Genomic DNA, 25017 nt, shown 5'->3' on the forward strand with positions numbered 1-25017 from the left:
GTGCCTTTTTTAGGGATCTGAATTTACTCCTGAAAACTTTAGTAGTCGTATTGAATGTGAAAACCCCAATGATGATCTGAGGCGCTTTAGAGGTTACATGTAAGTCTTTGTGCACAAATAAACAAGATTTTTTTTTTGTATGTAATGTACAATTGTGTATAATGTATAATTTTGTGGTATCTTTTGCTTTTGGTCTCTTGTGTATTACGTGTGTGTTTGTGTGTATGTGTGTGTAGGGAGCACCCGAATAAAGTAAAAGTAGGATTACATAGTGAAAACCTGCTGCTGAGGAGCTGTATAGTGAGGAACACAGAAACTGTGATAGGCATCGTGGTCTATGCAGGTAACACACACACATTGTAATCTATAGTTAAGACATGGAGAGGGACAGATGTATTAATTAGAGGGATGGCTTGATGAATCAATGTGTGTGTTTTGTTTTTAGGTCATGAGACAAAAGCGATGCAGAACAACAGTGGTCCGCGCTATAAGCGCAGTAAACTGGAGCGAAGACTCAATGTAGATGTCCTTTGGAGTGTAGTCATACTGCTGCTCATGTGCCTTACTGCTGCTATTGGTAGGTATATCTCTCTCTCACTCATCGATTGCATCCACACTAGTGCTGGACGATATGGCCAAAATTCATATCACGATATATTCCTTAATTTCGGTCGATACGATATAATTCCGATATCGATATAAATACTTAGAAGGCCTCAGAAAACTGCTAAGAATCCCTGCAATGGAAATACGTACCTACTAGGGGTGGACGATATGGCCCTAAAATAATATCACAATATTTCATGGTATTATCGCCATAACGATACTCTTGGCGATATGACAAAAAAACAAAAAACTTTTTTATTATTGTATACGATATGATATTGCACACCTTTAAGATATTTAAAAAAACAATAATTTTAGCAGATTTATAACAGAAGTCAATAATTGAGAATTACATGATACTAATAATAATAATGCACTCCAAATATCTCCATATATCCAGTATTAAAGTAAAATAAATGACACTTTACAGATATAATCTGTCTCTAGTAAATATTTAATAGGAAATTAGAAATGTGTGAGTTTTTCTTTTGCTTAAAACAGCAAAAAAATTAGTACCCTGATGTGATAATTAGGGGTGAGTGATGTGGCACGATATTTCAGAGTATAATATCGTGATATATGATATGGCACACCCCTAGTACCTACTACTGTCTACTTAATTTAAGTCTTTGAAACCTCCTTTCACGAAAACATTATAATACTTAAGAAATAAACAATAGTCAAGATAAATCAATGCTCAATTTTATTTGCATATAGCAAAATAAAAACATGACATCCCTGTCAAACATAAGCCTATATAACTATTACCAATAAAAAATAACTTAAAATTAGGATAGAAGCAGAGCTTCTTATTCTTTTGTAAACAAATTTAACAGATCAAAACAAAAGTGTTCCAACTAGGATAAAGAATAAAAGAAGCCTTTATATACATAAAAGCAACACGATTTCCCCGTCAAATAAACAAACCTATAGGCTTTATCAACTATAAATAACTTAGTTACAATATAAGCTACAAAAGTGCTTCAGCCAAAATACAACTCTTTATAAACATAAAAGGAACATGATATCCCCGTCAAATAAACAAACCTAAAGGATTCATAAACTTTAAATAACTTAAATAACTTACAACATACGCTATAAAAGTGATTCAGCCAGTATAAGGAAAATATTGTATGTAGTGGAACTGATTGAGGTGGTGGAACAGATTAGATGTTTTAACGTTACCGCTGCTGGTCGGCTCCACTCTCCGGCACAATTTGCAGCAAACTGAAGTTTAGCAGACCTTCGAGAGTCGAACCAAATCCTCACCACTGAATTATACCTCCCTCCTTCAATTGATCACTTGTGGAAGCGGCAGGGGCATTCATTTTGCATCAAAAATGTCCCGCGCTGGGAGCCAAGAGGACCCGCGGCTGACCGAGAGGACCCGCGACTGACCGCTGACCGAGCGGACCGGTGGGCGGACCGAGCGAACCAGAGGCGGACCGAGCGGACCCGTAGGCGGACCGAGCGGACCCGTAGGCGGACCGAGCGGACCCGTAGGCGGACCGAGCGAGACGTACTTGGACCGAGCGGACCCGTAGGCTGACCGAGCGGACCCGTGGGCGGACCCGAGGCTAGGCTAGGCTCGGTTCCGTTCCGTTCCACTCCAGCGCGGAGCATTTCAGATGCAAACCGAGCCTACCTTAGCCTTGGATCCGCTCGTGCCGGCTTCGTTTGGCTCCAGCGCGAGGCATTTTAGATGCGTAGCGGTTCGAGCCTAGCCTAGCCTAGCCAAATCTAGCCTAGCCTAGCCTATCTGGCTACGTGCCTATGTGATTACGTCATCACGCACAGAGATAGTCCAGCTACGGAAGCTGATTGTGTTCAGCTGTGCGGCGAGCTGACGCCAGTAAAACACCTGTCCGTGACAGATTCTGTAAATAATACATATCGATATACCACAAAAATGATATCACCGTTATTGAAACATTTCTTATCGCGATAAATACCGATATCGAATTATTGTCCAGGCCTAATCCACACTCACGAGTAATTTGTTAGATATGCGTACACTCAATAAAGCAATCAATTAGGAATGTCCCCAATCCATTCCTGCAATCAGAAATCAGGGCAGATCACATAAAATTAAATTTATTAATACAGTGTGTTTTATTAAAAGTTTCTTTATTTAAAATATATATATATGCAGCTATACCTCTTTTTGTCCACTTATAAAGCACTTGTTTAAACTCAGTAACTCCGCAACTGAGTAACTCGTTCAAATATTCTAACTTTAAAAACATCAAAACTAGATCTTACGAGATCTTACAATCCAGTGAAAAAAAAAGTCTGGTGTAAATCTAGTCTGCCAGGCTTAAACCACACTACACAATTATTACTACTGTTTTCCTCCCAAAAAATACAGGGAAATACCAGCATTAATCAGATTATTGTTGTGGGGCATTTTTTTTTAAGCTGCATATTGAAATGGAAATAATTTCTATGGCCATATAGTATTTGTTTATTTTGTGCTAAAATTGTAAATTCTTGATAATTTTGATAACGTTATTATAAATATTATAAAAAAAAATAATAAACAAACTTGAGGGACAACTTTATTAATTTTTTTTTAACTTAATTTCCAAAGTATCGGCAATTTCAGAGTACAATTTGAGTAATTGCTTTTTTCTTTAATTGTGTTAAAATCCCTTTAGAACAAAACACTTGAACACATTTGAATACACTCACACACATTTTAATCTCTGTGTCCTCATGAGTCACCTGGAATAGTTTTCTCAGCATCTTGAAGGAGTTTCTGGAGGTGTTGAACAACAGCTGCTTTTCCTTCACACTGTGAAGCTCCAGCTCATCCCAAATCGTAAATCAACTATAATTGTTTTAACGTGTTTAATATGATTCCAAAAAAAAATTACCAATTAATTAAAGAAGTAAAAAAAAAGAAAAACATTAAATGAGAAGGTGTGTCCAAACTGTATAAAAATAAACATTTAGATAAACTGTATATAAATAAGAGTAATAATAAAAATGACAGTGTGACAGTTTTGTTTTTTATATTTTAAAAAATTATTTTATATAACTTTTTAACATCTCACACAATCTTTTTTTTGTTTCCGTTGTTAGGTCATGGTCTGTGGCTGAATAGTTTTGAGGATCATCCTGTCTTTTTAATCCCTGATGATACACACCCTGCTCTTGCTGGCTTCTACATGTTCTGGACTATGATCATCGTCCTGCAGGTGTGTATTTATGGCATTTCTAGGAACACTTCCTCTCTGGCCCTCACTAGCCATCAGCACACTCACTACGTGTCTTCCTGTGGTAGCTTTATCAGTTTTTATTGGATGTTTCTCAGACTCTAGAACAAACAGACTGTGGAAGAGTTGAGGCTCATGCTGTTACGCTCATGAACAGAAGAACTGTGTGGGGGTTTTGACATTGAAGCTGTTTCAAACTAGCATTACCTTCTATTTTGACTGTCAAATCTTCATTGCATTTATTATGTGTAAACATTAGAGATGGGAATCTCTAGGCACCTTACGCTTCAGAGGACTGTGATGCGATTATAAAACGATTAGTGATGCAACTTTATGCATCTTTTTCTTCTGTACTGGATTTCTTTTTCATCCTTGCTTGACTACCTGGTACTTTTAAATTAAAGTATCTGTAAGGATTCATAATGAATCCCGCTGTTTAATAGGCTCTTTGGCACTATTTCTATTTACTTTAAAAAAGCATAGTTATTTAAATTAATCAAATAATTAATACAAAAATCTGGGATTATTATAATAATAATTATTATTATTATATCCCAGGTAGTTTTGATGTATTTTTAACTATAATCATGTAATGAGTTACAGAGTTTAACTGAGATTTAATGAAAAAAAAAAAATTTACTTTCACTATAAGGCACACTGAATCATAAGGCACATTAAGCGACACTAGCCTAGTCTGATATACTCCCCTTAAAACGATGAAAAGGCTAGCGCATAGCGCAGTTAGCGGCTAATGCTAATACTGCTGGAGAACTAAACTGAAGCTGTATAACGCTGCACTTCAGCAGAGTGGCTTTACTGCTCCTTATAACCTGACTGGTAAAATTCATACATAAGGCGCACTGACGATTTTTGGGGAAATTGTATGATTTTAATTGAGCCTTATAGTGCGAAATATATAGTTCATAAAGTGTAGCTGCTTATTCTAAGCCACCTTAGAAAGAGGAAACGTGCCTCAGAAAGCGGATGGCTCTATAGTTAGCTTGCTGGATTAGCGTTCATCCTAACCGGACATAAATCAGCGTTGAGTGCTGTGTACTGGCAAAAACTTAAACACATCACTGATTTCATTCAGTCAGAACAGTGGGTGGAGCTAATGACAAAGTACAACACTGCTATCTATTGGTCACAGTTTATTCCCAACACAAAATGAACCACTTCTTACACCAATCTTTACATCAAAGCTAATAATTAAGTATTGATCCTGTATTTTTAAAAATCGATACAGTATTGCAAAACAAAATAACAAAATACTTCTATATATCTGTATTTTCTTACACCCCTCAAATTAACAGCGCTAGCAGCCTCGAACACACTCACATACTCACAAACAGACTTGGAACAGGATGAAAGAAATGCAAGATCAAATGACACGCGTACTTTAGAACATAGAATCGTACAATGCTTACCCATCATGCAAAATGCGCAGCTATGTTGACAGTTTTATCTACGTTTTGTCTTTTGTGAATTGCCGTCCAAATAGTGATTCATCTAAGAATCGAAAATTTCCCCCAACTCTAGTAAACAGAAGTATGTTTTCCATGACTTTATGCAGTTTGGTAAAAAGTTGATTCTGTTGGGGAAAAGTATATACATTATTAATAAATATAGTTATTGAAATGCTTTTGTTCTCTATCTATTTCTCTCGAACACCCTCTGAGTGTATGCATTTTAAAGTGTCATACCCTCTGTGTAGGTGGACAAGCCATATGTATGTTGGGTGTGTACCCCTCCAAAATGTACACAGTCAGTCCGTTTGGTGACTAATACACATGTACATGCATTGATTGCTCATTGGCTTAAAGCGCACTGCTGGCTTTGTGCAGTGTTTAAAGAACATACATGCCTCTACCTTCTCCATCTGTCAACCTGTTCAACCAAAGCTCTTCTTCATTGTTTAACAGCAGTTGCCTTCTAAACATGGAACAAACTCGTTCACTGCTCGTCTCGAACCCAAAAAACAGGGTCACACTGTGAAAAGAGTTAAGAACCACTGCTGTACAGCAACTCCTCCACACCAGTTACAATATTCAATGTTTGAAAAGTATTTACCTTCATTACTCAGGTAGAAGTATAAATACCAGGGTTTATAATACTTCGGTAGAAGTTAAAGTATAAACTCAAGCTTTCAAGTAAAATTGTAAAAGTAATGGTTTCAAAACTACTTAAAGCTGTTTTGAAATCTCTCTCTCTTCTCTCTCACTCACTCGCGCAGCCCTTTACCCTTAGATATTATAATACAGTAAAAAAAATATATAGTAAAAAAAACTTCTAATATGCCAGAAGTAAATATTGTTCTTTTTCCAAAAAATATAGGGAAATACCAGCATTTACACAATAAATCATGATTTTAATACATTTTAAGTGACACTACTAATATAAATAAAATTTAATTTTGCCAACCTATTGCTGATATTTTAAAAAAAGAACACTTAAAAACTGAACTGCATCCAACAAAATGCTGAGGGAAAAGATTTGTAGGTTAAGCAGTGAAATAAATGCTTTTGTTTTTGTTCTTAATGAAGCGCCACAAACAGGTTCTTTGGATGTTTTTTGGATGTTGTTGGGGGGGAAAAAAAAAGATGGACCCTCTCATGGTGACCGTATAAGAATGAGATCACTCATGTTGGCTGTTAAATACATACGTTGTGTGAGCATAATTATCGCTTATCAAAATAAGTATTGTTTAGGGATCGTTATCAAATTCAAAGTATTGGTATCAGTATCGTTCCTGCCCAGCTGCTGTTTGTAAGAATATCAATTCTATAGAACTGGATTAGAGTGTGCCTGACACTGTGTATACATGATTATCTATATGGTCAGCCCCTGTATGTACATAAAAACACATGTTCCCTGGACAATAACTTACAATTTTTTTGTAATTCAAATTTTTCCTTACAGATTCTCACTCTCCACTGTTTCTGTGTTTCTGTGTGTTGCAGGTGCTCATCCCAGTCTCTCTGTATGTGTCTATAGAGATAGTGAAGCTGGGACAGATCTATTTTATCCAGAACGATCTGGATCTGTATAACCCCAAGCTAGATTCTGGTGTGCAGTGCAGAGCATTGAACATTACTGAGGATTTGGGACAGATCCAGTACCTGTTCTCCGACAAGACTGGAACGCTAACGGAGAACCGCATGCTGTTCCGGCGGTGCACGGTCTCTGGTACAGAGTACCCTCATCACGAAAACGGTCAGTTCACACCCACATGATGGCAGATCACTCCACCCAGCAGTCGTTTGACAACAAACACTTTTGTGTGTGTCTTCTTATTGGTTTGAGATTGCCGAATTCCCTCAAGCACTTTGATTCTGATAAATCCCATCTGATTCTCCCGATTGTCCTCCTTATTTTCAAAAGAATGAAAATATGTTTAGCTGTGTTTATTACAGTTCCTACATTTTTATATATATATTTTTTATTTTATATACATACAAATACTTGATGCCTTAAGAAGGGTCACCATTCTCTAAGCAAGCTCAAAAAACCTTGTTTATCTGACCTGAATCTCTGGAATGTCTGTTTGTTGTAGCCATAACAATAAAGAATCCCCGACCTGTTTAGTACTAAACGATAAGAGGAACTGTCTACCTTCACCTGTGTTCTCTCAGTAGAATTGTGTAAAAACAATATGAAATCGCATGACACTGACACCGACAAAAACTTTACCTAATTTATAATTATTTTCAGTTTTGATGTCAGTTCATGATTTGTGTTTGCATTTTGATTTAGGGGATGACCTGATCCGTTACAGTAATACTGGATTGGGGATGATCCAGACATATTTTAATTGGTTCGGTTTCAGCTGTTTTATTTTCAGTCCATCTCAAGCTGTTGTTGTTGTTGTTGTTGTTTTAATTACAGCTGGGATTCTTTAACCCCTTTTTTTTCTTTTCCTGCACCGTGTTTAATATAAAAGCATACAAGTTAAAAGGGGGCTACTTACTGTTCATAAAATAAATAAAAGAATAAATAGTTTTAAAATAAAATATAAAGGAAACAGTAGTTTGTGCATCACTCTAAATGGTGATGTTTGTTTACAAATAGAAAAATTTAAAAAGTAATGCAAGGGGAAAAACACCATTAAAAACAGAAGTTTAGGCTGTGCCACAGAGTGCACTACACCTTCCCTAAAACAATTTTTTCAAATGCCAAGACTGTAATGTAAAAATGTTTATGTTGAAAAATTTGCACAGATCATCTTCATACTAGGCTACATACGTCTGCTATGATCTTGCTGGAGTGTGGGGGGCGGGATGTGTGCAGGTGTGATGAATTGTGTATAAACTAGGGCTGGCCCGAATAGAGTTTTTTGAGCTCCGGATATTCGGCACTGATTCAAAGCGAATATTCGAATATTCGTTTTTAAAAAAAGAGGTAAAAAAAAAAAAAAAAAAGCAAATCACGGCCCCTTTAATCCACTGAAAAATGTTCAATTTGCTCTGACCGACGAGACATATTCACCCCGGATTTTTGGTGTTTTTATCCCGGATTTTTGTGTTTTCACCCCATATTTTTTCTGTGTTTTTAGCCCAGATTTCTTTGTGTTTTCATCCCGGAATTTCTGCTGCCCCACACCGAGGCTGCTGCTGCACGGTTTCTCCGCTGCGCAAGCCAGCCCAGTAAATTGCTGTTTGTGTTTTCACACTTAGGCTATTTGCTTAAAAAAACAAACAAAAAAAAACGTTTGTTCAGGAAGTATTTTATATTCTTAAACATTGTTGATTATATTAGAGGACAGTCATTGTAAACTGTACTATTTCGGTTAAAGGATTGTGCAGGGCATATTACTGATTTTGTATTTTTGCACTTGAGCTATAAGCTCAATATTAAATATTTCGTTTGTTTAGAAATTATTTTATATTTTTAAACCATTTTAAATTATATTAGATAAGAGGAAATTCGTTCAGACATCATTTTTGTAGGCCAGGCTTTTGTAACCGATTTAGCCCCTACTGTTGCCACATTACCCCTTACGTTTTATTATATAAATCAGTTTCGAAGAGCCTGCATTTTTTTTTATCATGTATAATAGAGGTCTGCGCGAGACTGATTTTTAAACCCACTCTTCCACGCTCCCGCGTTTCTGTCTCGTTACCGCGCCGCAAAAAATTGCTTCTTTTAATCCCGCGCCCGCCCGCCACATACACATTTCTGCCGCTCCCGCCCCACGTTCCTAATATAAATTAAATAAACTACATTTAATGCTTCAAATTTACTTATATATTTATTAAAACAGCAGCGCTGAATAGTGCGGTCCCTTCCTTACCCCAGTCCAAACACCATCGGTGTGTGCGTGTGTGTGTCGGTCCATCCTGCGCGTTGAGAGTTTTCTTTAGGTTTTTTTTTTTTACAATTATTACAGTTTTCTTAACTATTTATTAATTTGCTCCCGCATCGTCTGGATTAAACTCCCGCTCCAGCCAATAACAGTTCAGTTCTGTCCCGCGCGCAAGATATTCTGACGGGACCCGCGAAAACAGAAGTGGTTAGAGTGAGGTGGAACTCTGGAAAGGAGAAAAAAAACGAATATCCGAATACCAAAATTAAAAACCGAATACCTACTCAACGAACGAATATCCGAATACCCGAATATTCGGGTCCAGCCCTAGTATAAACCAATAGGGTGTCAGAATGGTATATGTTTGTGCTTCTTATCCCACCACAATCAGATTCACTTGATCTGGATGTAGAGATTTATCTTAACTATGAGAAGCTGGAATGAAAACAAGCTGAAATGAAATGTAAGGAGTAGAAAGTTCAGGTAACTGTGTGAAAATGTAAGAAGTAGAAGTATGTCATCTGAAAAATAATAATTACTTTTGTAAAGTATAGATAACCAAATTTCTACTTAAGTAAGGTAATAAAGTTTTTGTACTTAGTTACTTGACTTCTTTGATACACACACACACACACACACACACACACACTACAGAAATTCAGATCATACAGTCGCACATTTACCTCAATATAGAAGTTATCAATACTATTCCAGATTGTTTACCATTACACACAAACACACATACACACAGACAGAGAGACACATGATGTGACTTGACTGTAGTAATTTAAAGGAACTGGGAGCAGTCAGGAAGTGGTCAGGAAAGAGAGTCCGACTGGTTTTGTTATATAACTTGTTTATACTAAATAAACAGATTTGACTTTACTATTAATAAGCAGCACCTCTTATCTAAACTATGTGACTGCATTATTTCTACAATCACAATGATATGAACAGATTAATTCAATATAGGCAGAGAGATTCAGATCAGTACATCATTATGTTGCACTTCTACTACTATAATCTGTTTATTGTTTTTTATCTTGCAATATGAACTTTCTGGACAATGCTGTTGTAGCCTAGAAATTACCAAAAACAAAACACTTTCAGTAACTCTGTAAATATTACTTTTCGACTATGTTATGACGACCCTACATTAATATGTATGTGTGTTTCTCTTTCAGCTCGTGCTATGGAGCAGTTTGAAGAACAGTGCAGTGGACAAGTGGAAAACACACTCACTCTGCGCTCACGCTCCAGCAGAAAATCCCTCAGCTGCAACCGCAGCTCAGTCTCCCTCAACACACTCGCTGCTGAATCTGACATACACTCCCCACATGACACACTCCGAAGACACGCGGCTGGGGCGTTCAGCGGAACCATGGTGAGTAAAACATATAGGGATGCATGAATACCGACACCATGCTAAGGCACTCATACTTGCCAAGGAGGCTCCGAATCCAACATCTGATACCTAGCGTACATGAACAGACAAGTTCATTGATCAAATTAAAATTGTATACAGCTCTGGAAAAAATTAAGAGAGCGATTAGGTTTCTGAATCAGTTTCTCTGATTTTGATATTTATAAGTATATGTTTGATTAAAGTGAACATTGTTGTTTCGATCTATAAACTACGGACATTTCTCCCAAATTCCAAATTAAAATATTGTTATTTAGGGCATTTATTTTCAGAAAAAATGAAAAGTAGAATGTTTGGTCGTTCTCTATCCAGTTCCTTTTAATGCAAATGCTATCTATGGTTTGAACAATTAGAAGTGTTTTATTATATCACTCAGCACTTGTGTGTGTGTGTCTGTGTGTGTCTGCTTCTCAGGAGTGTGCAGTGGTTCCAGATGTGCAGCTGCAGGAAAAGCTAAGGGCGCTCTCCGCCCCTTTGTGTCCTCCTATTCGACACGATGCTGAAGAACTCTCCCACATCCTGGACTTCTTCCTAGCTCTCACCGTCTGCAACACAGTGGTGGTGTCTTCCCCCAGCCAGCCACGCCATGTGGTACAGTTCCCATCATTCACATCCTCTTTTGTGACCTCAGTTCCTCTCACGTTTCCTGTAATCACATTTCCCTCTGTTTGCTTCTGCTCAGAGTTGTGTCTGAACTCTCCACTGTACTCATCACATGCTCACAACACACATTAGCAGGTAGTGCAGGTAATAATTAGTCAGTCTATTGACTATTGAATTTAGTATTGATCTTTTATGCATTTATACTTGTATATGAATAATGGCAGCACTGTGACGAGAACCAGGTTTAAATGTATGAGTAATTCTTTTAATGGTGCACTGAAACAGTGGAAGCCATATTGCCCACCGAAATGGCTGTAGATCATATGTTTGTTGTAGAGCAATGATCTACTAGCTCTGTGGAGCCCACAACAGATGTTAATATTTTTTTTGCCTGTGAAAACTAGTAAAAATGAGTACATTCAAACTAAACAGATTTTTAGCTTTGTTTATGTTGGGTAAAAATGATATGACCCAAAACTGCAAAAATGGCAATACCTGTAATCTGTGTAAATCTGCAAATATTTTCCAGTCTTATCAGCTGCACATTGCTACCCGGCTTTTTTAAGCTTTGTAAGTTAAAAACACATCACTGTAAAGAAACACAGCAAAACTGTTTTGCTTTGCTGAGTTTGCTTTTCATCTTAATCCAGTACATTGTTACTTCCATCAAATTCAGAATGTGTTGATTTCTAAAGTTGTAAGGAAAACATATAATTGAGACTGGAATTATTTTCTAATTTCGTACTGAAATTGTTTGTTCCTCCTTAAATGGGGCTTAATGACCCTTTACATCAGTCACTTCCAGTGAACATAAAATGAAATAAATTAAATTAAATAAAATTAATTTTTTTATGATAAAAATACCTAATGCTGCATTTTTTATCCTAATGATTCTTTTTTTTTTAAGGGATATACAGCAGAAGTAATGCCAGCGTAATGGCAATTTTCAGGGTAGCTGCAGAAAGCCTTAGGGTCTTAAAATGTCTTAATTATCATCTTAATATGCAACATATTATAAATTCAGTTGTGTTTTGTTTTTTTAACATTGAATTTTGTGGTTTAAATATGTTATATGCAAATTAGCTGACTAGACACAGATTAGTGGTAGACTGAATCAAGTGGAACCAACAGCATTATATCTTTTTGGCTGCAGAGGAGGGTGATAATTTTCAAGACTTGCTTTTGGCTAATGTAGGCGATACTGTAGGCATAGGGAAAATGTTACTGTGTAAATGTAAGTAGGAAAGTTCAAAACATAATTAATTAATTTCTATTTGTTTGCTATATTTTTTAATAAACCAATATTTTAATCACAAACTTACTGTACTGTTCTGAAGTCTGTAAGTCTAGTATTGGTGTTTTGTGCTTTTTTGCCATTTTGTAATTTAATTTCATAATCCCTGCAGGTACCCTGTATAAAGCATTTAAAAAACATCTTAATTATGATTTAAATATTGTGGATATATGGAGCCGCTGATTTCATGCCATTTCAAATGAAAATGCTTGTTAAGTGATTAATGCAGCCCTATTTTATAACATTGAGGAATTCAGAGGTCACTTTAACACTTTGTGTACTTTCACTAACTTGTGTTTATAAGCTGTGATTTCTGTAGATCATGACTAAAGTGAGGTGTGTTGCTGGTTTCAGGTGCAGATACCGATGGCTCGTACTCCTCTGCGCTCTCTGGAGGACATAAAAGCTGTTCTGCAGAAGCTCAGCCTGCCCCGCTTCTCCCTGTCCCCCTCCCAGAACACGGACAGCCCCCCCAGCCTCACCCGCAGACTGTTCTCCCGCGGCCGTGCGGCCACGTATGCCCCCAACACCCCCAACACCCAGAAACATCCTTCCCCTTTAGTGACGCCCATTGACACGCCCGCACACACTCCGTCACCCAGCTCCACCCCCACTCTCGTCCACAGCGGAGCCTGCGGGAACGACGGTGAGCGGCTGCAGCCGCAGCTCCGCGTAGAACTGGAGGATGAAGACAGTGCTAATGAAGACGTCGGTGATGATGAAGATGGAGATGAGGAAGAGGAGGAGGAGTTGCTGTATGAGGCAGAGAGCCCGGATGAAGCAGCCCTGGTGCAGGCAGCCAGGGCGTACGGTTGCACTCTGCTGGGCCGGTCTCCGGAGCAGCTGCTGGTGGCTCTGCCAGGCACTGGACCTCTTTCTGTCCCTCTGCTGCACCTGCTGCCCTTCCACTCCGCTCGGAAGAGGATGTCCGTCGTGGTGAGACACCCGCTGACCGGCCAGGTGGTGGTCTACACTAAAGGAGCTGATAATGTTATCATGGAACTGGCCGGGACATCAGGTAAAGCATATTATTAATATTATTGGTTAGGAATGCTCTAAATGGGAGGGGACCTCTCACAGGGGACCTTGCATTCCACCCTATGAATTAGGAGTGAGAATTTCTAGGCACCAAGTTTATAATAGTTTTTAATTTTTCATTTCATTTTCATTATAGTTTAATTGTCCCTCTTCAATTCTTTGGAGTTTTTGGAGTGGGCTTGCTTTTTATTTTTTGTTTAATGCATAGTTTTAGTTCAGTTTTATTAGGTCTAGTATTCGTTTTTTCGTTTTTCATACTTTCATACAATCCACAAGACGGCATGTAATACTGCTGCTTAAAGTATTCAATAGACTAAAACACACATAAACATGAAAATAAAAATGTGAGACAGAGACACACATCACATCAGGGACCTCAATTTGAGATAATATAACAAACTCATGAACAAACTTAGAAACCCAATAAACTCAACAGGTTTGACTCATTTTGACCAAAATGACCAACCTAAAATAAATGAGGAAGTGGATGCCCAGCACAAGATACAGGTACAACTTTATACTATATTAGTGCAGCAGAACTAACTGTACTGTACCCCACATGTTATACGTAACATCAGACAGTGAACACAGTGTATGTGAGTGTGTCTAAGAGAGAGAGAGAGACAGAGAGAGAGAGAGAGAGAGGTTTACCAGTTCATCCTAGCCGGAATGCCGCTTCTCTTTCAGGGAGCTTCTCATCTTGTACCGGTATTCTCACTTAGCCTTCTAGTGGACTTGATGTATGGTGACGTATGGTGACGTATGGTGTTTATTCCACATATTCTATCATTCCAGAGAACACCGATCCATTGTTCCCCAGCTCAAAACAGGGGGCTTTATACCCCTCTAGGCATTAGGGATGGTGCCAGTGGGTTCACATTTGTCTGTTCAGTGTCAGCAGTGGGTGCACATTTTAAAGTAGCTGAATCCATTCATTAGAAAAGATTTCAACAAACATTTGGACGTATATATTTTTCTGGGCCTGCTAGTTAATTATGATTATGATCAAGGATACAACAATATGGAGAACCAGGAACTCTGCCTTTTTTGAAGGAGTTGCGTCAGTCAATCATGTTTACTTTTACAAGGGCGTCTGTACAAGTTCAAAAAGGTACATTCTAATTTTAGGTTGACGCTAAATAATATTTACACGGAATTGTATTCTCTTCTCCTAATCTTCTCCTAAGGATGATTAATTAGATTTTAATAGTACATTAAAAAGCCATTAGTATGTTGCAATCAGGGAAAGGCGCATTTCAGGCTACATTTAGACACATGCTCGCAACATGATCGGAAATTTTTAAAGGTGCCATAAAATATGTTTATTGTGTATTGTAACGTTTTCTTTATTTAACGTACAGGTCAAAATGCTAAAACAGAGTCAAAAGTGCAGGACTTTTGATGACGTTAATTAATTGTTTTAATGCGATTTGCAAAATGGGATTATCGAGATTGTACATCTTTACATATAGAAGCTGTCAGAGGGAATCTCAGTAGATATACTATAGATATACAGTAGATATACAATAGATTTTGCTTGTGTCAAAAACCTGTAAACAACTCTTATGTAGCAATGATTTTCATATTTTACAATAGCTTGTGCATCACTTTAAATGGTTTACAAATACAACAAAACTGAAGTTGTTTAAGAACTGAAAATCTTAATTGACATTCACTCATATTTGAAGAATACTGTTATTATACTTTTTTCACAATATCGCCCAGCCATATTTGAGCCATTATTAATGGTTCATTACTGGATGCAACTAGTCCTTAATCATCTTCAGCTCTCAGTTAATGTGAGTGGTAGAGCTGTGTATTAGTGTGTATTAGTACTGCAATTCAATATACTGTAATATATTGCTATATTGTAAGTAAGGCAATCTATTGGATTTTTTTTTATTTTACAATTTCTCAAAACACAGCCGTTATTCGATATAATTCATAAAATCTGAGTAAAGTAAAAGGTGTATTTCTAAGCAGTCAGAACTGTGAGATCCAAGACCAGAGTACTACACTGCTCTCTTGTGGCTAGAGTTTAAACTCGGTGCGAAAGAACCATCATCTGCCCCTATCTTTACTTAAAAATTAGTACTACACTTACGTTTAATCTTTGTCTGTGTTTCAGCTGCTGACGGCTGTTCTAGAGAGATCATGGAAAAGACGCAGCAACACCTGGACAACTACGCCAGAGAGGGCTTACGCACACTGTGTGTTGCTAAAAGAGTAAGTTTTTCCACTTCCCCTTTTTGCTTCATTAAATGTTCTCTCAGCACTTTTTTTTTTTTACACAGAAGAGAAATGAGACTTACTCTTTCATCACAGTTCTATCAAACGCTGCTCCTTAATAATGTAATAATGTGTGTCTTTTTTCTGGTGATTGGCAGGTCCTGGATGAGGCGGAGTATGAGGCTTGGCTAAAGAGACATGCTTTTGCTGAAACCAGTATTGAAAACAGGGAGCAGCTTCTGTTAGAGTCTGCCCAGAGACTGGAAACAAACCTGACATTATTGGGTGAGATATTAGACTAATAAAGACAGAGATGAGTTCATAGAAAGTAAAAGTAAAAGAACAGCTGTTTGTTTATTTCATAAGTGTTGTTATGAAATGACAAAGTTTTGGGAGGAGGAACATGCCAGAAGCTCCTCCCCTTTCCAATGTAGAATCCTGTAAATTCCCTTGACTTCTCTTACAATGAGTTATGATGAGTTTTCACAACCCATCTCCACCGCCCAGCTCCTCTCTTTAACTCTGTTATCTCTCCTTTCTGACTCTCCTACTAATTGGAGAGGGGGGACTGGCTTCTTACGACGAGTTGAAGCTGTCCAAACTGGGTTTCCACCTTCTTGTGTTTTTCTTACCGCATAGCCATAAGCTGAATGCATATTTTGAACAAGCAAACTATGGGCCCTATTGTAAATCGTGCATAAGGTGCATCACGATGCTCATTACTATCTTACACTCCGTCAACAGTCAACCGTTAAAACAGTGTCTAAGTAGGAATATATCTACACTGTTGAGTGGGGTGGTCTGGAAGTTACGTGTCTTCAGGTACATTTGTAGAGTGTTTCTATCTTTGCAGCAGAAAACACAGGTGTGCCACTGACCGATTTAAACCCTGACAACAGTCAGTAGTCACCCATCCATATCTATTTTAGCTACGTAGGTTGTGCAAGGCACATGTTCAGAATGTGTACAGCGTACAACCCCGCTAGTTAAACACACATGGATGCACTACAGTGCACAAATAAACAAAATATACAAATAAACAGAATACAGAATAACATAACACTGCTGTTCCTATTAATGAGCTGCTGGCAGATCTTCACAGCATGAATGAGCGGGTCAGTTTCCTCAGCTGAGACCCAAAAATTGTTGTTAAAATACCAATCCGCCAAAGTGAGAGCATGCCTGGCTCTTAAAGGGAATGTACAAAACCACACAAACAAACTGCTAAATACATCATATATCCTGCAAAAACTACAGTGATGTGAAGAAGTTTGGGGCCCCTGATAATTTTCATGATTTTCCTTTATAAATCATTGTTTGTTTAGAACAGCAATTTCAGATCAAATATATCGCTGATTGTTTTGTTTTGTTTCCTGTTACGCCCAAAACACACCCATGATTAATTAAGAGAATTACAACATGCCTTTTGCACGTTTTGAGCTGCGCAAGGCGTATATTTTGCACCCTCAGGAAAAAAAAGACACACCCACACTTCCTAAATCCAACTGTGCAACGTCTGGTTGATGACTCATCTACAGATTGCTAAAATAGGGCCCTATGTCTTAAAGGGAACATAATATGCAAATCTCAATATTGCATTCATTTGTGTAGCCACTTGGGTCTCTAATGCTCCTATAAAAACATTACTTTGACTTCCTTATTGTGACATCAGAACCTTTATTGCCTGAGATCACTGTCAGACCACTGCGCCCTCAGCCCCATAAAACCGGCAAGCATAGACCATTACACAGCAACAACTTATTTGCATAAAATTGACCGAGCCCTTAAACAGCTCCTTTTGTAATTGGGTACTGGAACTAGCAAGAACAGAGCTTGTGAGATCTCTTTATGTAATAGTTATTTTGTGCAACATGTTTTATACAGCCCATAGACCTGGTTTAACTTGTGTGAAAAGATGTATAATATGTCTGTTTTAATATTTTAAAGTTTTAAAACACTTTTTTTTAAAGAGTTCCCTTTTCCCTTTCTGCGCTCCAGTAAAAAAGTTCTCTGACTCTCTGTTTCCAGGGGCGACGGGTATAGTGGATCGACTGCAGGAAGAAGTTCCAGAGACCATTGAAGCTTTACAAAGAGCAGGGATCAAAGTATGGGTCCTCACAGGGGACAAACAGGAGACGGCAGTTAACATTGCATGTGCCTGCAAACTCCTGCGACCCACAGACCAGCTGCTGACTGCCAACTGTGACAGCAAGGTAAGGCATGAGAGATATAGGAAAAAGAATCACTATGTCCCAAGTCAATTTCTCATTTGTACCCTTAACTCCATGTTTACATGTGTTACTCTCTTGGAAATGGGTTACAAGGGGAAGTAATTGAAATTCTTACCCTAAGAAAGGGGACAAACCTTCAAAAATCAGATACAATGTCTAGATAAATACATAAATCACTAAATATGAACACAGCTTCATTTTCAGGCTACTGGTGATGCTCTGTATGTGACCTTGCCAGTCTTGTTTTTAATAGCAGAGGTGCTGTAATTTCAGCAGCCCCACTGCTGGATGTTTCTAGTAAATATTGTATTTTTTTCCTTCCTAGGAAGCATGTGAAGCTCGGCTCTATGAGCTCCAGCGGGACATCAGCACCTCTATTGAGAGAGGTTTACCTGACCGTAGCGCGGTCACATCAGAGGACCAAGCTGCTGTATCAGGCTTTACTCTGGTGATTGACGGCCGGACGTTAGACTTTGCTCTGGAGGAGGACTTGCAGAAACTGTTTCTGGATCTGACCGGCAACTGCCGATCAGTCATATGTTGCAGATCCACCCCCCTGCAGAAGAGCCAAGTGGTTCGACTCGTTGGGGACTCTCTAGGGGTCATGAGCCTGGCTATAGGTCAGTGACAGTATGTGTTCTGTTACATTAGAATAATTTCAGGAACATGTATTTTGAGTTATTGTCTCTGAATTCATATATATATATATATATATATATATATATATATATAGTGATGGAAGTATTTAGCCCCTCTATATTAATACTTATTAGAGCCACCTTTCTCTGCAATTGCAGCTGCAAGTTTTTTGGATTGTGTTTCTACCCGCTTTGCATATCTAAAAACATTAGTGTTTTTTTCCCTAATTAGTCTTTGCAAAATAGTTCAAGCTCAGCCAGGTTGGATGGAGAGTGATTATGAACAGAAATGTTCATGTCTTGCCACAGAAGCTCAATGGGATTTAGGTCAGGACTTTGACTGGGCCATTCTAACACATGAATATTCGGATGTCCAACATGGATATGTGGATGTTTAACATCCTGACCTCTTGCTGAATTTAATCAAATCCTTGAGCATTGTTCCTTGTAAAAAGCTTTTCTGGCAAAGTAGTGACAGTTACTCCAACAAAAGTAGAATACCTTTAAATAAATTCGGAAGCAATAATAAATGAGGTGATGTCTGATGTTTTTACCTTTTTCCATGTAGTGTAGTATAATCATATTAAAAAACATTTATAGTAAGTGAATAATAAGCCCTTTAGTTAAAGGTGTTTCAAGCTTTTTTATTTTAATAAACATTTTTCTAGAATTCCTATTTAAGGCTATTTGTGTCTATGACTGTAGTTTACTAACATGGCTGTGTGTGTTTTTTGTGTCTGTGTGATTGGATTTCAGGTGATGGAGCAAATGATGTCAGTATGATTCAAGTGGCAGATGTGGGTGTCGGCATCTCAGGCCAGGAAGGCATGCAGGTACACTTGATCTCCTCTCTCTCTCTCTCTCTCTCTCTCTCTCTCTCCATCAACTGTTCTGTTTTTTCTGGTCTCCCTCACTCTAGTTACAGGTGTGGTGCTGTGGTGTCGGGTGTCATCACTGACCTGTTTATAATGGCCAACCTCGTAACACCTCTAGACTCTGTGTGAAAAGGATCTCATTGATGTTGGCAGCTTGAACAAAATGCAGCTGCCCTATTGTCCTTTACCGTCTATCAGTCTGTCTACATCTATCCATCCACAGATTGCTTTCTAATACCGTGTTCACAATGGCAGACGACAAGTCGCTTGTGTCGCCCTACGTTTGACTGTTGTGGGTGTGTTCGAGGCTGTTCGCTCTGCCGCAAGTAGACTTGCATTGGAGTGGCTGAATTTAAACACATTGTTCTATAATGTACTAGATTTACTGACACATTTTTGTTTATAATTTTATTTAAATTTTTTTCCCCATTTTCTTTCCAATTTTGAACAGCCAATTACCCAACCCACTCATTAGGACTCCCCCTATCATGCCCCAACACACCAGGGTAAAGACTAACACATGCCTCCTCTGGTACATGTGAAGTCAGCCACCGCTTTTTTTCAAACTGCTGCTAATGCAGCATTACCAGTTAGCATCACAGCACGCACGAAAGAAAGCGAAGCAGCTCGGTTCCGATACATCAGCTCACAGACGCCTTGTGCTGATCGACATCACCCTTTAGTGATGTGGGGAGAGAGCGCCATCTACCATCTACCATGTCTCCCTTGGAGGGAGCAAGGCCAATTTAGCTTCCTCTGAGCGCCGGCAGCTGATGGCAAAGCTGCCCTCCTGCTCATAGTGGCAGCGATTTAGACCAACGCTGTCAAATTTATCGTTACTGTGGCTGCTTACCAACTCTTTACTACTTTACCTTACTAAAACAGCTACACTTATAAATACAGTTCTATTCATAAGATTTGAAACCCAGTGTAATGTTTTAGTTGACTGCACTTGAGAATACGTTTAAAGAAATTGTATTATTCCATTTTTTTAAGTGTATTTGGGTCTATTCCAACCACTGTACCAATTTAAATACTTGATTATACTGGGGGCGCCGAGTGGTCCAGCGGTCTAAAGCGCTGCCACTATGAGCAGGAGGTCGCAGTTTCAAACCCCCACTCATGCAGCTTTGCCATCAAGCTGCCGGTGCTTAGAGGGAGCACAATTGGCCCTGCTCCCTCCGGTTGGGTAGATGGCGCTCTCTCCCCACATCACTCCTAGGGTGATGTCTGCAGCACAGGGCGTCTGTGAGCTGATGTATCAGAACCGAAAAGAAGCGGTGGCTGACTTCACATGTATCAGAGGAAGCATGTGTTAGTCTTTACCCTCCTGTTGTAAATAATTAAAAACATTTACAATATTTGTTTGTTTTGCACCAATATGCAAAACTGGGACTGCACTTTTATGGGGTAACAGCCAATACTAACTTTTTTATTTTTGGGGGGGGAGGGGGTCCTCTTTTTGAACTGCTGCTGATGCATCATTGTAGCCAGCGTGCTCGGCGGAAAGCGCAGCGACTCAGTCCTGATACATCAGCTAATAGACGCCAAAGCTCATGTGTCAGCATTGCTTTAATTAAGTGTTTTTTTTTTTAATAACTGAACCACATTTTTCGTAGTTTTATTGTCTGTGTCTGCACTGATGTTTTGAACTTATGTGGAAAAAATGGAAGCTTCTAAAGAAGTTTCAGAATTTGCTGATTCTGTAATTAGATGCCTCTACAATCCACTCTGAGTGATTAATATTGAAAGGTGGAAGTTTTTAGGGGTTTGCAAAAATACAAACCTGCTTTTAGATCTGCTGAGAGGGGTCTAATCCATATTAATGCCTGTGGATTTAGAATGGGCATTCTAAACAAATGTCCTGTAAGTGTTTTCCATATTTTATAAAAATGGAGATACTAAGAGCTTTCCTCTCTGTCTCTCTTCTGACCTCTGCAGGCTGTTATGTCCAGTGATTTCGCCATCTCCAGATTCAAGCATTTGAGAAAACTGCTGCTGGTTCATGGTCATTGGTGCTACACACGGCTGGCAAACATGATCCTCTACTTCTTTTACAAGAATGTTGTGAGTATTTTATACCTATCCATACACCGACGTACTCAGAGAAATGTAAACATAACCCAAGAGATCCCGTGGTGTCCGTCCTCTGTGTCACAGACCTTAAGTTACAGTGTGCTGTAAATTTCTTTACAGCACACTGTCCTTCACATTTAACAAGATATTATTTTAATTTTGCATCAATATTCAAAACTTGGTCCGCACTCTTATGGGGTAACAGCCCATACTAGCCCAGCTCACACTTGTTCAACAAGACGATGTTAGCTGATTGAAACGGCCTTTTTATGCATTTGTTTTTGTAAAAACAGTAATTTTCTGCTTCTGGGCTGGCCATTCAGTTTTTAAGTTTAATTGAAAGATTGTATGCTGGGTGTTGGAGTTTTACATTGAACATGTTCATTTTTATATGTTATAATGCATAGGACAAATGTAATATTTAACTTTCTTTTTCTCTTTTTCTCTAGATGTATGTAAATCTGCTGTTCTGGTTCCAGTTTTTCTGTGGTTATTCGGGCAGCACCATGACCAATTCGTGGGTTCTCATCTTTTTTAACCTGCTGTTTACCTCTGTTCCACCACTGCTCTACGGTGTGCTGGATAAGGATGTGTCTGCCAACACACTCCTGTCTTTGCCTCAGCTCTACAAAGCTGGACAAAACTCTCAGGTAGAGAAATATACCTGCAGTTTCTATACTACTCTATATATTCTACTAAATATAAACATTATTTATAATATTTAAAAACAGCTGGTTGTGTACAACTATTAATACATACTAATAAAATGTTTACAAACTTGGTTGCACTACTTCTTACTTCTAGTTTTAAAATTTGTTTGCAGGCCTACCTCCCTTGTACCTTCTGGTTGACCATGCTGGATGCTTTTTACCAAAGCCTGGTCTGCTTCTTCATTCCATATTTTGTAAGTTCTACTTAATGAATCTCTCTGATGACTGCAGGTTTTACACCTGTACTGTAAAATATTAGCACTCAGAATGCCTCTCATTTTGTCTCATTTCTGTTGAAACTTTCAGTATGAAATGTTGAATTTATGTAAAGAACAGCTGACTGACAGATCCACAATATGTCATAGGTAAACTAGGTTTTTGCATGACGGCAACAATTTGCTAATTTAGACTAGATTACATGAATATTACAGATCACTGATAATCTTTCAACTCATTTAGTTGATCACCAATAACAAATGAGGGTGGGGCTGGAAGCTGTATCAATTTTTCCAGGCTAATTTAGTAATGCATCACTGTGCAGGGCTTCTCTAAGGTACTCTTGAGAGGGGTATATGGTTAGTGGTGTTAAAAGTCTCTTCTCTTAAAAGTACTCTTCCACCACAAGATAAGTTTTGAACATTATAATTTTAGTAGGTGAATTTAGCTGCAGCTGAGATAGATTTTATTTTTTGGCCACTGTATAAAGAAAGCTGTTCCAAAGTGACTAGTGTCGAGCCCAAAAATGCACCACTAAAACCTAAAGACATATTATAATATAGAATTCTTAGAAGAAGTTTAGCAGCACACTACATTTATTTATTTATTTTTTGTCAAATTAAAAATTCCCTAAAGGTTTTTAAAATACAATATTATCTGATCAACTCTGAAGATTGGCTGAATTATCAGCTAATCACTAATCATTTGGGCTAAAACTCTGCCATTACCAATTTCATATTCAATCAACCTTCCATTTTCTTTTTAAGAAGACCCACTCCTTAGCACTTTATAATATTTTGATAAAAATGTGACCAATGTTAAAATCATATTTACTGTCATTTTTTCTGTGTGTGTTTTTAGGCATATGCAGACTCCGATATCGGGCTGTTCTCTTTTGGATCACCCATCAATGGTTCTGCACTCCTCATCATCCTCCTTCATCAGGTCATTGAGAGCCGGACACTGGTGAGCAGTGCCTATTTATAAGAAACTGCATTCTGGCCTGTCTAGCAATCCACAAAATAAACTGTATGAAATATCCCTCATTATTAATATTAAATGCAATATGGACTTCCTTAATAGACAAGATTACATTACATTACAGCCTGCCAATTCTGTGATACTCCTCAAACTATTAAACACATCTTAATAAACTGCCCTGCACTTTTAACCACCAAATTTTTTTTTTATATGTTTACAAACATAAAATAATTGTTTAAAAAAAAAAAGATTTCACCAGCTAAAATTCTTACATTTCTGGAAGTCCTTCATATGAAGAAATTGATTTAAGTCTGTGATGCTCAAGTCACGAACATTGTCGATGCCATAAAAAAGCCAATATGTTGCTGATATGGCACAAAACACAAATAAACAAACAAACAAGCATCCTGGCCTTATTCTCAATTAGCTCTCTGCTAAAATAAGAAAATTACTTTAGAATATTAATGTTTTTTTTATAATACGTGTGACAGATACACTATAGCAAAGGCAGACACTGCTGTTTACATGTACTGTAAAAAAAAAAAAAAGGTAAACTGTAGTGCATGGATTGAGTCTAACCCTGCGTTCACACTGGAACGTGACGAGTTGCTTGTGTCGCCTCGCGTTCGTCGCTTGTGGGCCTGTCAAGCTCAGCGCTAGCATGTATCATGGTCCAGCCTCCGACAAGGAAAAGGCACAAAAAAATACCATCCAGTCAATTTTATTCCCGCTTGAAAAATATACACTTTGGAGGGAAAATATGGTATAAACATGAGGAATCGCTTGGCCACTTTATTCTTCAGCTATAACTCCCGAGCTTGCGAGACTCTTGGCCGTTTCTGTGATTTTACCTGGCTGGAATCGCAGCTGTTCCCACAGATCGGCGTGAGTGCACCACATTCAACAGAATGAACAGCGAAAGGAACCAAAAGTTCAGAAAGCAGAAGCTTGAGGACCTCAGACCACCTTGTTTGTGATGGGTCCAAGGAAAAGCTAGAAGCTAATCGGGTTAAAATGTCGCTTCACTGAGTCATAAATCATTTGCATAAAGTTGAGAAAATTTCAACTCCGTGTCTGGTGTCGCTCTGCTGCTTTGTCGCTTGTTGCCCTGCTATAGGAAATGAATGATGTTTTAGAATCTAAACTAAACTGATTGATTTAACGACTAAATCCCCACACATGCTTAGTCTTCTTTCTCAGGTATACTGTCTAATGTTTGTGTTTTCTGTGTTATTTCTGTGCCAGACTGTCAGCTAGTTTCCCTCTGTCTGTCACTCTTACTAACCCCGGTGTATTGTGTGATTTACAGACGTGGATACATGCAGTGGTGTTTCTAGGCAGCGCTGCATTCTACTACACCTTTGTCCTTGTGTTCAGTCTCACCTGTGTGACTTGTAACCCACCCACAAACCCCTATGGTGTGGAGACCAGAGCCATGTCTCATCCCTCCTACTACTTTGTGTGTGGGCTCACTACCATACTAGCACTGCTACCCAGGTAAAACCAACTCATACTTTTGCATATCACATGTTCTACATTGTGTATCATTTATTTTGCTTTGTCTACTTGGGACTGTA

At 38.4% G+C, this 25017-nt stretch overlaps 1 protein-coding gene across 2 annotated transcripts in view; it reads left to right on the forward strand.

Moving 5' to 3' along the window:
* atp10d (ATPase phospholipid transporting 10D) overlaps positions 1–25017 on the forward strand; it is a 57319-nt gene that overhangs the window by 28334 nt on the left and 3968 nt on the right. For both annotated transcript variants that reach the window (XM_007235787.4, XM_022666649.2), the window contains 18 exons: positions 14–99; positions 237–343; positions 446–577; positions 3691–3806; positions 6785–7037; positions 10311–10510; positions 10964–11140; positions 12801–13464; positions 15613–15710; positions 15872–15998; positions 17742–17926; positions 18270–18564; positions 19339–19415; positions 21399–21524; positions 21983–22183; positions 22357–22437; positions 23321–23425; positions 24750–24937. In XM_007235787.4, the coding sequence (XP_007235849.3) occupies positions 14–99; positions 237–343; positions 446–577; positions 3691–3806; positions 6785–7037; positions 10311–10510; positions 10964–11140; positions 12801–13464; positions 15613–15710; positions 15872–15998; positions 17742–17926; positions 18270–18564; positions 19339–19415; positions 21399–21524; positions 21983–22183; positions 22357–22437; positions 23321–23425; positions 24750–24937 (3218 nt within the window). The remainder of the gene's footprint in view (positions 1–13; positions 100–236; positions 344–445; positions 578–3690; positions 3807–6784; positions 7038–10310; positions 10511–10963; positions 11141–12800; positions 13465–15612; positions 15711–15871; positions 15999–17741; positions 17927–18269; positions 18565–19338; positions 19416–21398; positions 21525–21982; positions 22184–22356; positions 22438–23320; positions 23426–24749; positions 24938–25017) is intronic.

The sequence above is a fragment of the Astyanax mexicanus genome, chromosome 7, assembly GCF_023375975.1.
Source record: "Astyanax mexicanus isolate ESR-SI-001 chromosome 7, AstMex3_surface, whole genome shotgun sequence".
Classification (NCBI taxonomy): domain Eukaryota; kingdom Metazoa; phylum Chordata; class Actinopteri; order Characiformes; family Acestrorhamphidae; genus Astyanax; species Astyanax mexicanus.